The sequence below is a fragment of the Myotis lucifugus genome, unplaced genomic scaffold, assembly GCF_000147115.1.
Source record: "Myotis lucifugus unplaced genomic scaffold, Myoluc2.0 scaffold_196, whole genome shotgun sequence".
In the NCBI taxonomy this organism is placed as follows: domain Eukaryota; kingdom Metazoa; phylum Chordata; class Mammalia; order Chiroptera; family Vespertilionidae; genus Myotis; species Myotis lucifugus.
In genome coordinates this window covers 1,747,317-1,763,397 of record NW_005871244.1, presented here as the reverse complement: position 1 = coordinate 1,763,397, position 16,081 = coordinate 1,747,317, and the positions used below count along the sequence as shown (strand labels likewise).

The following is a 16,081-nucleotide window of genomic DNA, read 5'->3' as shown; positions in this document are numbered from 1 at the left end:
AGGTGTGCGCACACCGAGGGGCGTGTTCCAGCTCTGGGAGACGCTGAGAGCCCCGGGTTAGAACTCAGAGCTCAGAGCAGAGCCAGCCATGGAGTGGGGCGGGGTAAAGTTTGGCACCCTGCAAGGGGTTGTCGAACTAGAGGGGGCGGGGCGCCCAAGGGTACTTTAGCCCTCCAAGCTCAGGGGCACAGGCTGACCAGACCTGAGGCAGTGTGAGGCCATGGACCGCGGGGCAGCCGCGGCCCGGGGCACTGCCCCGACTCAGGATGGAGAGCAGCCCTCGGAATCTTCAGAACCGCCGCCACCGTGGCCGCCGCCGCAACCGCTGCTGCGGCCGGCTCTTCCACCGCTCCACGAGCCTTCGCCAGAGCCGGCACCACAGTTCTGTCCAGAGCTTGCTCCAGAACCGTGTCCGGAGACGACCCCAGAACCAGCCACAGAACCAGACCCAGAACCGGTGCCAGAACCAGATACAGAACCGGCGCCTGAGCCGACTCCAGAACCAGCTACAGAACTAGACACACAGCCAATCTCAGAACCAGCCCCAGAACCGGCCCCAAAGCCGGCCCCAGAACCAGCCACAGAACCGGCCCCAGAGCCGATCCCAGTACCAGCCACAGAACCGGCTCCAGAGCCGGCCTCAGAACCAGTCCCAGAACCAGCCACAGAGTCCTGCCCTGAGCCGGCTCCAGAGTCCTGTCCGGAGCCGAGTCCAGCACCTCATCTACTGCAGTGTCCGGTGATCACTCCAAAGACGGGTCTAAAGACCTCGGCATCGCCCCGAACGCCAGTGCCCTTGTCTAGTACAAAGGTAAGAAAAAGACCCCCTGAGGCAGGGCGAGGCCAATGGCTTTCGGGCTCTGGGGACTCTGGGTACCCTAGCATCCCATTTGGCTGCCAAGGACCAGAAAAGATGCTCAGAAAGATGCGGGGATGGCGGAGTGGGAAGGGGTTGGGAAGCGGGAAGCAACATGTGGCAGCGAAAGTGAGCTGTTTGGGGCTAGAAACGGGTGGCAGCATGGGGTGGTAATCAGGACAGTTTTTTCCCAAGGGGAGAAGTGACAGTGTGGCGAGCACCTAGATCTTGAAAAGGAGAAGGAAGATGCTCCCAGGGAGCGCAAGAGACCGAAAGAGGTGTTTGGAGCTGGCCCGGGATACACAAGGATGGGATTGAGTGGGGACAGCGGGACACATCTCTTAGTGGTGGTCACTGCCGCAGAGGCCCAAGCTGCGGAGCCACAGCCGTCTGCTTGGCACCCCCCCATCACTGGGGAGGGGGTCCTCAGCTGGGGCATAACTGGTGGCTCTCCGGGGAGGTGCCCTGTGCCTGTGTCAGCTGCTGGGCGCTGGTACTCTGGGTAGGGATGAGGGGATGGGCGGTGCCCACGCACACTGCAGGGGAAGGGAAGGGTTCGCCTGGGAGGAGGGGGAGAGCATGCGTATGTCGAAGCCACTGTTCATCTGTCTGAAGGATTTCCCAGCAGGTAGGTGCAAACACACTGATATAGAGATGGGTCCCTTCACAAGCGAGATGACTGGCATCCCGCACCAAGACCACTTCAAATGGTACAGGAGCCCCGGTTTAGCGGCGTGAAAATAAAAGTTGCTATTTGAGAGCGTGTAAGTGGAAATCCTCATCTCTTCCACTCTTTAGAGATGCCCTCATAAACGCTTCACTTAGCCTGGAAAATTAAAGTGGAGAATCCTCATCACCCGCCCAGGGGGAGACAGGGGAGGGGGGATGAAGGTTATCAATGTTTGCCTTGGACCCCAAAAATGAGTGTCTGCTCTTCAGCCGGAGTCTGTCTGTCTTTCTTGCTTTCTCTGTGCTTCCCCTACTCTTCCCCTAAACTTCGTTCCACCAGACTGTGAAAATCATGGTAATGCATACATACACCTTCATTTAGCTTCCCCTGCAGGAAAAACAAAACACAGAAACAAACAAATAACATACCACACCAACAATGCCCATTCTTCCTGCTGCGTAGCAGGGCGGAGGGACAAGGCTCTGGAATTCTTCTGCTGTGGACAGCACACTTGTAGAATGCAGGGGGAGGGGGCACAGGTTGGCATTGCGCAAAATAGAAATGAAAGCAGCCTTGGTTGCTTTCTGAGTTGTGAGCGGGGAGGGTTGACTTTGCAAAATAATTGCAATATTAAATGACTTAAAAAAGAGAAAACCTAAAGGGAAAAGTTTCAATGGGGAAAAATACAGATGTTTAAAAATAAATAAAACAGGATTGCAGGAGACTAAGACAATTTTAAAAATCTAACAACCCTGCTCTCACCAGGAGGTGGGCCTCTCCCCTTCCCTGCAGTGATCTCCAGAAGGGAAAGGGCGGGGCAGTTAGACCTGGGAGGGCACTCTAACCTGGTGCTTTCTCTTGTCTTTTTGAAACCAGTAGTGTCCACCTGGCCTGTGGCCTTCTTAAGTGACATTTTGGGAATGTGGCTGAGAAACTGACACCTGGGGTCTTAATTACCAGGCTGACCAGCGAATGTGTGGTCTCATTGGCCTCCAGAAGACAGACTGGAGGCCAGAACTCCGCGATGAGCCCTGTGGCAGTGGGAAAGCATCTCTCACCAGCTTGACTAGAAAATGTCTGTTGCCAGACAGATAAGGAGAATCAAGGTAAAGGTAGTCAGGTTAGCTTCCTCTACATAGTACTCATTAAGGTGACTGGCTCAGAGGCACTTGGTGCCCTGGCAGAGGACCCTGAGCTCCAAGAGTTTGACTTTGCCCTTGGTAGAGCTGGTCATTCATTCAGTCACTTATCTTGCAAAATAAGGTTGAGAATCTTGCCCTAGCTGGTTTGGCTCAGTGTATAGAGCATCAGCCTGCGAACTCAAGGGCCTCGGGGTTCGATTCCAGTTGAGGGCACATGCCCGGATTGTGGGCTCAGTCCCCAGCAGGGGGCGTGCAAGAAGCAGCCAATCAATGATGCCCTCTCATCATTGATGTTTCTATCTCTCCCTTCTTCTCTGAAATCAATAAAAATATATTTTAAAAAAAGAATCTCGACTATCCACTAAGGGGGTTATGTAGACGAACTCATCAGTGGCTCTAAAGGATTTTGAAAGATACAGATTGTGTCTGCCTGAACCCTTCTCCAGCACTCTAGGTGTTCCTATGCAATTGCTTGCTATAGTTGGGAACATCTCTTCAGTGATAGGACCATTGTCTGCTGTATCCTCCTCAGGCAAATAACACCCTGAAAACAGCTGACTTGCATCTTAACATTCAAGGTAAACAGGTTGCCATCTTACCTGGGGTGGCATTGTTCTCAGACACTGCCTCTTCAAGGCAAACTTGGGGGAAAATAAACACACAAGCCACACGTGTGTGGTGTGTGTGTGCGTGTGTGTGTCTACACACACACACACACACACACACATACACACCCATTCAGAGATCAAAACAAAATACAGCTCTCATCTTACAATAAAATCCTACATGGCAAGCATAGTCAGTATCAGTAGCATACAACTATCCTGATAAGTCAAAGAATGAAATGAACAAAACCAAGTGTTTGAATATGACTGCAGGATATCCCAGATAATTTTGCTGACTGGTATTGCAGTAAAAAACAAATACACGGCATCTTCTAGACTAGAGTGTAGTCTGCTTTTGGGTTTTGAGAACATACTAATTGCAAATCTATGCCAAGAGTCAGGGTAGAAACTGATAAAAGGGGGTTCATGTTTTCTTTCTTTCAGAATAGCTACCAGGATAACAGTCGGGGAACTAAACCTGTCTATTTCCTTCCTTTCTAAAATATTTTGATTTCCAGGAAATGAACCGTCGTCTCCCACCTGGTGGCAGTAAGTATAAGTAAGGATGTGTGAATTGGTTCTTTAACAATGCTATAACTCTCTAGGGGGGAGTGGAACTTACAAGATATGGACCATGTTTGTTTTTCTCCATTCAACTATGGTTGAAGACAGTTTATATTTTAATTCATTGGATTTTGATCAGCTAGGAAATTATAATCACATCATGCAGGTGATTGATGAAAATCTGAGAATACATTTTTGTGGCATGTATTTCTGGGGTAGAGAGGGCATCTGTGTACCACTCTTAATGACTACACAGCAATTACCATTATACCCCAAACCATAACAGAACTAGTTCCTGGTATTTTTTGCACACATTTTCTTTCAAAGTAGCAAGCATTTGTTTATAAGATATCTGGTAATTTTTACCTGAATACATTATCTTGCCTATTTCTGGGCTTCCCGGAGGTAGATACTGTGTCTCCCTCCCACCACCTAGTACAATTCAACCCTCCCTATTTTTGCTTAATAAACACTTGCTGAAGCTTGAAACCTATCAAATCCATTTCCAGCAATGATGCAGAGATGGCTGCTGTAAATGAATAAAAATACATTCTCAATGATTTCAGAGTAAGAAGTAAATGCTTTCTTAAATATCCTGGAATTTATACACCTCAAGGGAATGCAGTCAATCTTTCCATTTTCAGAATGGATGTTAGAACCATAATTAAGAAAAAAAGTACTAACAATTTCAGAAAATGTTTTGGAAATTGTCCTTATCCTCTGCAGTCCCAGCAGCAGCAGACCAAAGATGATGTTTGTTTCAGGGGCAATAAATTTTTATCCTAAATGAATAGAATACCTGCAGTGATTGTAGATTGGAATGTTCAACCTGTTGAAGATCAAGATAAAATTGCCTTCATTCCTCTTAGTTTCGTTCCCCCTTCCTCACTAGGTTTTGATCATATCATCTGACTTACTTGGTATATTCTGGAGCTCCTGAACATTTGCAGCAGGATGTTCTAGAAAAGATAATGAGATATTTGGTCAGTGGTCTTTCTTTACTGGGAGAACAATTCTTAATGCTTATGACTAGGGCTTCTGCAGATCTGTAGCCCAAAAAGAAAAGCTGAGCCATTGCCCCAACTGCTTCCAAGGAAAGGGGAAAATCCATAGAGCCCAGGAAACCATTCAGGGGCATTATAATAAGGATTATATAATTCCTTCTGCTAGTATGGCAATTTACAGTTTGCTTTCTTCTGCATTATTAACCCTTGTATTCCCCTGAAGAAAGCAGCAGGGTGGAAGAGGGCAAAAATAAAATTTGACACCTAAATAAGATATAACAATTTGTCATAAAATATTTAAAATATTTAATTTTTTAAATATTTAATATATAGCTTTCTGTGATACATAAAAATCTTCATTTGTCTAAAGACAATCTTTAAGCTGACATTCTATCAGGATTGCTTTTTTCCAAAGCAGTGACTGCTGATCCCTGTCTGATGCTCCCAGAGAGGACCATCATAGAACAGGAGCCTGAGAAGGAAGGAGACGCTGCACAAGACCCTGAACATATTACTTCCCCAAAAGACCTTTCTTTTGGAAAGAAAATAAATAGAAATTCTGTTGGGGATAGGGTGTCTAACCTTTCCAAAGCCTGCTGACTGTAATTTCCTCAGTGGAAAAAATAAATTAAGTATTAAAAAAAGAAAGCATCCATTCCTAAAGAGAGATGCCCCCACCCTCAGCAAAACAAATAAACCTTATCCTCAAAATAGAAAAACAAATTTATGAATTAAAAAAATAAGAGAAAGGAACAGTGACCCCAGATAATAGAACTTATTCCTCTCCTGAATTATTTTAAGAAAAAAGAAAGAAAGAAAGAATTTCTAAAGGGAGCGGGTCCTCATCAAAGCCCATGAAAGTTATATCCTTCAGAGAAAAATTAAAAATTAAAAGGAAGGGAAATCATCTCAAGGTAAATAGTATTTCTAACCTTTAAAAAACTAATGAAACTTACAAACTTTATTTGTGCCTCACAGCCCATGTCCAATCCCTCACAAAAATTATGGAGGCAAATATAAATCTTCCGGGGGGAGAGGGGAAACCAATCTCACCAAAGCTCCCTAATGTTATTTCTTTCAATTATATGAAATTTCCAGGATAGGCAAATCCTTAGAGACAGAAAGTAGATTAGTGGTTGCCAGGGGCTGGGGCAGGGGGTTATGGAGGGGGGAGGAGGAAGTGTGGGTGATAGCTAAAGGATACAAGGCTTCATTTGGGGGTGATTAAAATGTCCTGAGATTAGATAGTTGTGATATACTAAAAACCAATGATGTGTACACCTTTAAATAGTGAATTTTATGGTGTGTGAGTTGCATCTCAATTTTAAAAATAGGTAAAAGAAAGATAATTTCTCCACCTTCAAGATACTAAACCTACTACCTTCCCACAAATAAATGAACAAATGAATAAATAAGAGGGAAAAATTTTTAAAGGAACTAAAAGGAAGAGAAATCCTCTTAAGATCAGGGCCTCCAGTCTCAACAAAGGAAATAACCTTCACTCACTCACACACCTCTTATTTTTTTTCTTTTGAGAAGAACAAACAAACAAAACAGGAAATATTTTTTATTGTTGACAATATTACAGATGTCCCCCATTTCCCACTCCCCTATGCCCCCCTCCACCAGGAAGATTCTTTCAAAATTATCAGTAAATAAAATTTGCTAAACTCTCCACCTCAGATACACACAAATGTTTTAATTTAACAACAACAAAAAAGAAATATGAAAGGACGGGCTGCCTGATCTTAAATCTCCTGAATTTTTAATTGACAGAAAGGGGGGAAAATAGAAATAAATCACCCTTCAAGGGAAGATGCCCCATCCTCACCAAAGCACATTAATCTTATTATTAAAATATGCTTTTCTTAAGATGTGAAAGGGAATTAATAATAAAAAGGCATGTATGTAAGTGGAGGGGATATTACCAATGAAATAAAAACAAAATCCTCTTAAAGAGTAGAAATGCTCCAGCCTCACAAAGTCCCAAGGACTTTTTTTTGTCAAAATGCAACAAAAACAAATGCAATTTTTTAAAATAATAAATAATAAAAGGAAATCCTTCTAATGGCAGCTAACCCAAATTCATCCAAACCCAAAAGCTTTATTCTTAATACAGGAAAATTTTAAATTGGAAGGATAAATAGAAAAGGTAGGGAAACAAAACCAAGAAAGTCTTCTTAAGGAAAGATGTCCCTAGCCCCTTTTCTCTCAAAACAAGTGAACACATTTGTATTTGGGAGTGAGCAAAGGAAAAAAATGAATAGGCTGTTTTAAAAGAGAAACCTCCTGTTTAGAGAATAAGATTCCACCACAGTCCCTGAACATTTTTCTCCAAACACAAAGAAACAGGGAGTCCAGCTGGTGTAGCTCAGTGGTTGAGTGTCCACCCATGAACCAAGAGATCCCCAGTTGGATTCCTGGTCAGGGCACATGCTCAAGTTGTGGGCTCAATTCCCAGTAGGAGGTATACAGGAGGCAGCTGATCAATGATTATCTCTCATCATTGATGTTTCTATCCCTCTCTCCTTCTTCCTTCCTCTCTTTCTAAAAAAAATCAATAATAAAAAAAATATTTAAAAAAAGAAAGAGGAAGAGAAGGAGAGAGGGAGGGAAAGGGAGAAAGAAAAAAGTAAAATAGGGGATAATTTGTAAAAGACTAAAAGGGAGAAATTCTCAAGGAAGATGCAGCAATGTCTTACAAAAGATAATGTATATTATTCCTGATGATCAACCCACTCCACCCCTGCCCCCCAAAAGAAGAAAAAAAATCCCAACATCCCCTTCTAAAGCTTCTCCAAGGGAAGATCCTCCCAATCTTATTTATTCCAAACAAATTATTAATTTTTTTAAAAGAAAAAATCCTCCTAAGGAGGGCTCCCTAACTTTATTAAATCCAATGGCCCTTAATAGCTTCTCCACAAAACTTAGTTTTTAAAAATGGAAATTATCCAAACCTAATAAGGTGTTTCCTCAATCTCACCAAAAGCAAGCAATCTTTTCATCCAGCAATTTTTTTACAGAAAAAATTCTCCCATCATAACGAGATACCATCAACTTCACTAAACTTCACTAAAATCAATAGACCTTATTCTTCTCTGCACCCAAAAGGGAAAAAAATAATTTTAAGAGAGAGAAAAAAAACAGAAATCCTAATGGAAGGCAAGTTGGCCATAATCTCACCAACACCACTGAACTTTATTCCCCTAAGGAGATTTTTAAAGAGAGAGAAAATCTTTGTCTCTTAAGAAAAAGTGCCCTCCACCCACCCCACTGGAAAGACTAGAAAGTATTATACAGAGAAAAGGTAATAGTATTCTAGAATGGTGCCAGTGAACCTTAAATTCAGTACCTGAGGATGAAGGGTAGTAAAACTTTAATCCCAGCCTGGCTTTCTTTTGTCCCCCACACCATTTCTGGTTACCTTCCCATCAGTCAGTCTGTGCACTCAGGAAAGGTAAATCCTGTCCATGGAAAGCAAAACTATGATGGCTAACCTTCTAGGGGAAAATCATACCCCTTTTCCAAACCAAACAGAAATGATTTCGGGATTACCTGCATTGTTGTTCTCCTCTAATACAGAAGCTCAAGAGTTGAGGTTAAACTCCAAAGTAATGACATTCTTACTATTAACTTCCAAATCAGATGCACACCCCTACCTAGCAGAGAAGGACCCTTAGCCAGTTCAATAATGAGGTTTTACAGTGGTTGTCTAATCATGTGCTCACTGTTCTGTAGAGTGATAAAGGGCTCAATTTTTGCAAGTACATAAAATTTGAAAGTCATATTCATAAGCAGTGAATACAATGAAATGTTTTTCCATTTTAAAACTTCATTTACTTATTTTAAAATTAAATTGAGTGCCCACTGTATGTCCTCTGTGTTTAGCACTAAAGATTCCACATTGGGCAAAATCACATAGACGAGTGTTCCTTTAAGCAACTCTGGAAAATGAGATACCAAAACAGATATTCATGGATTGATTATTTGTTTTACCAGATGCTTTACTAGATTCTCTCAGCATACATCTTCTTTTACAAAAATTTAATGTCATAAAATAAAGGAATAAATGCCGATTTCAGATAATGTGGAAAAATCAAAACTTTTTAAAATTAAGTAAAATTTTGGGTGGGGATAAGGAGGAGAGATCAACCAAAGGACTTGTATGCATGCATATAAACCTAACCAATGGACACAGACACCGGGGTGGGGGGGATGGGGGGTGAGGGCATAAGTTGGGGGGATTGGAGAGCAATGGGGGGATAAGGACACATATGTAATACCTTAATCAATAAAGAAAAATAAATTAGAAATAAAAATATAATAAAAGTAAGTACAATTTTATAGCACCCCACCACTCAAGAGATAATTGCTGTAAATATTTTGATGTATTTTTAATTTAATTTCTCTGAATATATCTATGTATGCTCATCGTCTACAGTAGGAACATGTTAGGGAATGTGCAATTGTATCTCAGGCTTTCCCCTACCCCAGTCACTTCCCTAACTTAATTATCAGAATGCGTGTATTGTTCTACATTGTTTTTAGAAAAGACTTGTTAATGTTAGCTTTATGTTTATCTAATCAGATGCCTGAATAATATGAATGATTAACATACTTGAAACAACTGTTCAGGGATCGTTTTGCAGTAGAAAGCAACGAGAGTATACATTTTATGTAGACACAATAGTTGTGTGTACACAAACAAATATCCCATATACAAATGGCAGTTTGAGCCCACATTTACTAACTGCACTTTTTTTGACATCCAGATTTCATTTGTCCAGCTAGCTTTTGTAACTTGGGTTTGAAGAAGGTGACCTTAGAACAAAATCCACCTTCTTTCTACTGTTAAATTCACAAGAGGAAAATCTAAGTTTCTGAGACTTTATTGGATTATTTTTATTTATTGAATGAATTTAACACGTGACACTGTGTAAGTTTAAGGTGTACACTGTACATGGTACCTTGATATAATATTATTGCTGATATAGTTATATTTATAACAACATAATTATAGTACAATATTATTATCTATATTCATTATACTGTGCATTAGATCTCTATGGCTTATTTACTACTCATTACAAGTTTGAACCTTTAAACACCATCACTCTTATCCCCTCCTCCACCCCTGGTAACCACCATTTTACTCTATTTTTTACAGGTTTAACTTTTTTTTGGTTTCACATATACATGATATCATATAGTACTTGTCTTTCTTTGCTTGACATTTTGATTAATATAATGTGCTAAGGTTCTACTAGGTCACTTTTAACCATATGCAAAAATGTACCATTGCCTTTATCTCTTTAACACAAAGTTACCCTGAATCATGCTCAGCTGGGTACCTACTACCTAGAAAAAATACGTATGTGTGAGGACATTATCAACAATTGTATAAGGAGACAGAATATTCAATTCATCCAGCTTTCATTAACCAAATGTGGTAGAAAATTGAATCAGTAATTTAAAAGGCAAGTGTAATGTGGTATTGCATAGATCAGAATCTTCAGCTTTGTTGGTAGCACTTAGAGATTTCATCTTCCAAAGCATTGCAGGTGTTAGTTAGCTTTTTAAGCCTTTTGTTTTAAAGAACCTGTAGAACAGAAATTGGCTTCTGAGGACAGGATTCCCACCCCGTTTTCTCCCTGAGAGCACAAGGTGAGGCACCTGACACTGGGATTCTGAGAGATAGTGTGATGCTCCCACCAAGAGCTTTACAGAGTTCTGAAACCAGAGGCAATGATCATGGGGGCTAAGGCTGATTCAGGTCTCCAGGAATAGGAGGGGGATGGAAGCACTGCTTGAGGGGCTCAACTAAGAACATTAGGAAATTTATTGTTTCTACCTGTTCTCTTCTGAGAGTTTGCAGCTTGAGGCAGACAATGAAAGGTATCTGCTTTCATATAAAGTGAAATTGTTAATCTCCTTCACTGTGAATAAAGCAACTTAAAATCAGGAAAGTTTTCATTAACCCCGGGCTCTGTCAGTTGAGTCCTTACTCTGCTTGAAGCTGGCTCCAACATCACAGCACTATCCTCTGAACCAGCACTATCCTCTGAACCCCAACTCTAACCTCGAACAGTAGTCTCTTAGTCCTGTTTTAGAACTACCTTGATTGTTCAATTTCCCTTAATAAGTGTCATTACATTTATTATGTACCTTTAACCTTATTTCGTGATTTGTTTACATCACTGTACATGTACCTTGCAGTATAAACGGAACATTGTGATGTCACTTTATGAAGCAGCTAGGCATAAATAGCAAAGAGAAAAATAAATGAGGCTACAGAAAAAGACTGTTGATTTCAGAAAATTAACTAGTGCCCTTCTCACTAACTTCAATTGATGTTTACTGTGACAATTTCCCTCCTGCCATGCTTGAGTAAAAAGATAAGTTTTTTCTTACTCATAATTTTGGTGAGAGATTGTTAAGACTAATTAAAATGATACTTTTGGCATTTTCATGGTCTCCTTTGTTTTAATTTACTCATCCTGTTGACAAGATCTCCAGGACATTTTGGGGGTGGGGCTTCACTGGTTTTACATAAAAATCAAAGCACATATTTAGTGGCTCTCTTCATGGTTTTCCTAATACATACATTGCTTTTCATGAGTGAACCTTCCTTCTAGAAATTCTTGGCAAAGCCTTACTTTGCCTTTCCGTCATCCAGCACTAAACTTTTTTTAAAGAGTTCCTTGACCTCTCTTCCAATGGTGGAAAACAAAGCTAGACATTTATAGGCAGCTTCAAAGCTTGCTTTTATTTGAGGGGTGGAGTGTTTGTATACAGTATTGTATGACATCACTGTAAAGTACACATAAACATATCTACTAATTAGTCCACCAAGTGTTCAATAATTAAGCAATTGGTTTTTTAAATTTTACAATATGATACATGTTTGGAGGATTGTTACATGAGTATTTTAGAGTGTTTTCGTGATGTTTGAGGAAATTGTTGGGGTTTTTAACATGGCACAGGAATTCATTATTTTCCAGTTTAGAATAATAGAATAAGGTTTCCCACTATTCAAAATTCACTATCCAACAGGGATGGATTAGATTCAGCTATGAGGGACTGCCTGATAGCAAATTCACTTTGACATAAGAAATTTACGGGGGGCGGGGAAAGAAACAAAGGAGTTGTTTAAGATAAATGGGAGGTATATGTCCTCCTCAAACCTAGAGAAAAGAGGAATTAAATTAAGCAATGACAGTGAAAGATATCAGGTAGAAGCAAGGTTATGCTTGAATTGGGCAGGTGAGGCCTTAGTATATACAGTGAGGGGGGAAAGCCACTTTGATAGAATTACAGAGTACAGACTGAAATATTGTGGGAAATAAAGTAGGTGGGGGAAAGTTCTATGGAAACCTTGAAGGCAACTGACAAAAGTGTGTACATCATCTGACTGAGGAAGTGCAGCCACATTGGAGGGCTGTTAATTAATAAAATAACGTGGCTAAAGTGGAAGGTTGACTGATGGGGCATATAATTAAAAACTATCTAACTGTTAATTTTTTTGTATGCTGAATTCCAAACTAAATTACGAAAGCTGAAAATGGGAAAAATAATTATATTATCTAGTGTCCTTTTTCTACTGTTTTGGGACTTCTTTGACCCACATTCCACTTTTAGAAGAGTCTGGTCTGCTTTCTCTATTTCGTATCACATAGTTTTCTACATCAAAAGTAAAAAACCATGATGGGAATCCAGTGAAACCTTTTCTCTTCAGTATTGTACATCCATATAATGTCATGAAAAGGACCTTTGGGGATCAGCTAGTCCAGTATTTTTAAGACCTTTTTAGCAGTAGAATCTTTGCATCTTTTTCTCAATGAAATCTTAAATAAAAGCCCAATATTTAACATAAATACAAGAAGTATTCCATTAGTCCTCTTGTATGCTAAAATGGGTTTCTGATGTAGCTTCCCAATTGTTTAACCCAATAGGAAAGTGAGTTTGCACTCCCCGCAAATTAGCTTTATTACTGGCTTCTTAGCAAGGAGGCTGGTGATGTAGAAACACATTAAATAGTAAAGAAAAGTAAGTCCGAGTTTAAAATTTGACCTAAAATATTCCAGAAAGTAGATCATACTCTCCAGGAAACGTGTCCATTCTTGAGATTTCCTCTTTCCCCCCACCTTAGGAATGTTACAACTATCTAATAAAGTGGTTTGTCATAACATGCACTGTCTTTGCTTGTAGGAACATTTTTATTATTGGGGATTGTGTTTCTGACCAAGGACAGCATACCAAATAAATTGTAGATATATCTAAAAATATTTGGTAAAATCCCTTCTATAACTGTAAGCCTCTGTAATAATTTAAAACAGCAAAATTGTTCCAACTCCTATAAAATGGGCATAAATGTACTATACACATTGATTTTGTAAGATTCCCCAGAGTACTATAAAGTGTACATACAGCACATAAAAGAACCAATTTTACATAAATTAAATTTATTGTTATTACTTATTTAGACTTTGTACTCTGCATCCACAAAGGATATAAAGTATTCTACAAAATTAAATGCATATAAAACAGGACAATTAGGCATAAATAAAAACAGGACAAAAACAATTCAAAGCAGTGCTGAATGAGACTTTAATCTAATATATACTAGTTATAATAAACCCTAATTACACATTCAATTAGCAGCACTTTTGTTTGCTGCCTTTGGTGGTTGAAGAACTTGGGGGAATGATTTGAAATGACTCGGGCCTCTATAAGTTGGTATATGAGAAAGTTTGAGCCTCATTTTTATGCAATACATCTTCTTGTATTAAGCTGCAGCAGCCATATAATGAAGAACTAAAGTTTGCCAGGATTGTGGCATAGGTGTTAATTAGCTGTCCTAGAAGGCTGCAGGCTTTGGTTATTTTGGTGTGCTTTCATTTTTCTAATATTCTCAAGTATGTTTCTGTGAGGCATATAAATATGGAAATTTCTCAAAATATTATTGCAAATAAATTTTATTTTTCAAATAAATCCAAATGGTATCTTATAGCCCAGGGGTTCAATAATTTGGACTCTTTCTAGATTGAAAGTTACTTCATGTTGGTTCTAATCATAATTCCACTTACATAGCTGTGCAATATAGAGTAAATTGCTAAATCTTTCCGTGGCTTTGCCTTTGTGTCCCTTAAATGAAGTCAATAATATGCCACTGACCCAGCTCAGCTCATCAGTCTCCTTTAGTGAGTCTTAACTGTTTTCCCATCTGGGCTAGGTGCCCTTCTGGGCTACCATAGTACCCTGTACAAACCTCTGCTTCTTCAACCTTGTTTGTTTGATATTTTTGAGATTAAGAGGCTCTTTTACATAAATTATCTTTTCTTTTTTTCTCTATTTTATTTTTTTCTATCACCATTTATCTCCCATATACCCTCTTCCACCTCCCCCCATTCCTCCCCTCACAATCACCACACTGTTGTCCATGTCCATAAATTCATACTCTTTTTAAAATTTTTTTGCTCAATCCCTCCATCACCCCCCCCGCCGCCCCCCGCCCCCCGCCCCCAGAGCTGTTTGCCTTCTCTCTATGAGTCTGTCTCTATTTTGCTTGTTAGTCTGGTTGTTCATTAAATGCACATATTGAGAGAAATCATATGGTACTTGTCATTCTCTGACTTATTTCACTTAGTATATTTCTCCAGATCATTCCATGCTATCCAAAAGGATAAAGTTTTCTTCCCTTTTTATGGCCAAGTAGTATTCCATTATGTAAATGTACCATAGCTGTTTTTTCCCCTTTATTGATTAAGATATTACAAATGTGTCCTTATCCCCCCAATATCCCCTCATCTCCCCAATCCTGCCCTCACCCTCACCCCCTGTTGTCCACATCCATCACTTAGGCTTATATGCATGCATACAAGTCCTTTGGTTGATCTCTCCCCCTCACCCCCACCCTCCCCTATCTTCCCTCTGAGTTTTGAGCATCTGATCGATGCTTCTCTGTCTCTACATCTGTTTTTGTTCATCAGTTTATGTTGTTCATTATAATCCACAAATGAGTGAGAGCATGTGATATTTATCTTTCTCTGACTGGCTTATTTCGCTTAGCACAATGCTTTCCAGCTCCATCCATGCAGTTGCAAATGGTAGGAGTTTATCCACTCATCTACTGATGGACACCTGGGCTGCTTCCGGATCTTGGCTATTGTAAATAACACTGCAATGAACATGGGGGTGCATATATTCTTTCAAATTAGTGTTTCTGGTTTCTTCAGATAAATTCCCAGAAGTGGAATTGCTAGGTCATAAGGCAGTTCCATTTTTAGTTTTTTGAGATAATTCCATACTGCTTTCCACAGTGGCTGCCCCAGTCTGCATTCCCACCAGCAGTGCACGAGGGTTCACTTTTCTCCACATCCTCTCCAGCACTTGTTTGTTGATTTGTTGATGATAGCCATTCTGACAGGTGTGAGGTGATATCTCATTGTGGTTTTAATTTGCATTTCTCTGATGATTAGTGACATGGAGCATCTTTTCATATGTCTATTGGCCTTCTGTATGTCCTCTTTGGAGAAGTGTCTATTCAAGTCCTTTGCCCATTTTAAAAATTGGATGGTTTGGGGTTTTGTTTTGTTTTTTTGGTGTTGAGCTTTATAAGTTCTTTATAAATTTTGGATATTAACTCCTTCTCAGATGTATCAGCAAATATGTTCTCTCTTCAGTGGGTTGTTTTTTCATTTTGTTGATGTTTTCCTTTGCTGTGCAAAAACTTTTTAGTTTGATGTAGTTCCATTTGTTTACTTTTTCCTTTGTTTCCCTTGCCGGAGGAGATATATCAGAAAAAAATATTGCTACAAGAAATATCTGAGATTTTACTGCCTATGTTTTCTTCTAGGATTTTTATGGTTTTGAGTCTAACATTTAAGTCTTTACCCATTTTGAGTTTATTCTTGTGTGTGATGTAAGAAAGTGCTCAAGTTTCATTTGTTTGCACATGTTTGTCCAATTTTCCTGACATGATTTATTGAATAGATTATCTTTAGCCCATTGTATGTTCTTGCCTTCTCTGTCAAATATTAATTTATTGTAGCCCTAACCGGTTTGGCTCAGTGGATAGAGCGTCGGCCTGCGGACTCAAGGGTCCCAGGTTCGATTCCAGTCAAGGGCATGTACCTTGGTTGCGGGCACATCCCCAGTAGGGGGTGTGCAGGAGGCAGCTGATTGATGTTTCTCTCACATTGATGTTTCTTACGCTCTATCCCTCTCCCTTCCTCTCTGCA

The 16,081-nt window shown here is 40.0% G+C and overlaps 1 protein-coding gene across 1 annotated transcript in view; it reads left to right on the top strand.

Moving 5' to 3' along the window:
* The first annotated feature begins 220 nt into the window (after positions 1–220).
* The window catches only part of DGKK (diacylglycerol kinase kappa), a 125,431-nt gene continuing 109,570 nt past the window's right edge, over positions 221–16,081 (top strand). Inside the window, exon 1 of the mRNA XM_006097234.3 lies at positions 221–786. Coding sequence (XP_006097296.1) covers positions 221–786 — 566 coding nt within the window. The remainder of the gene's footprint in view (positions 787–16,081) is intronic.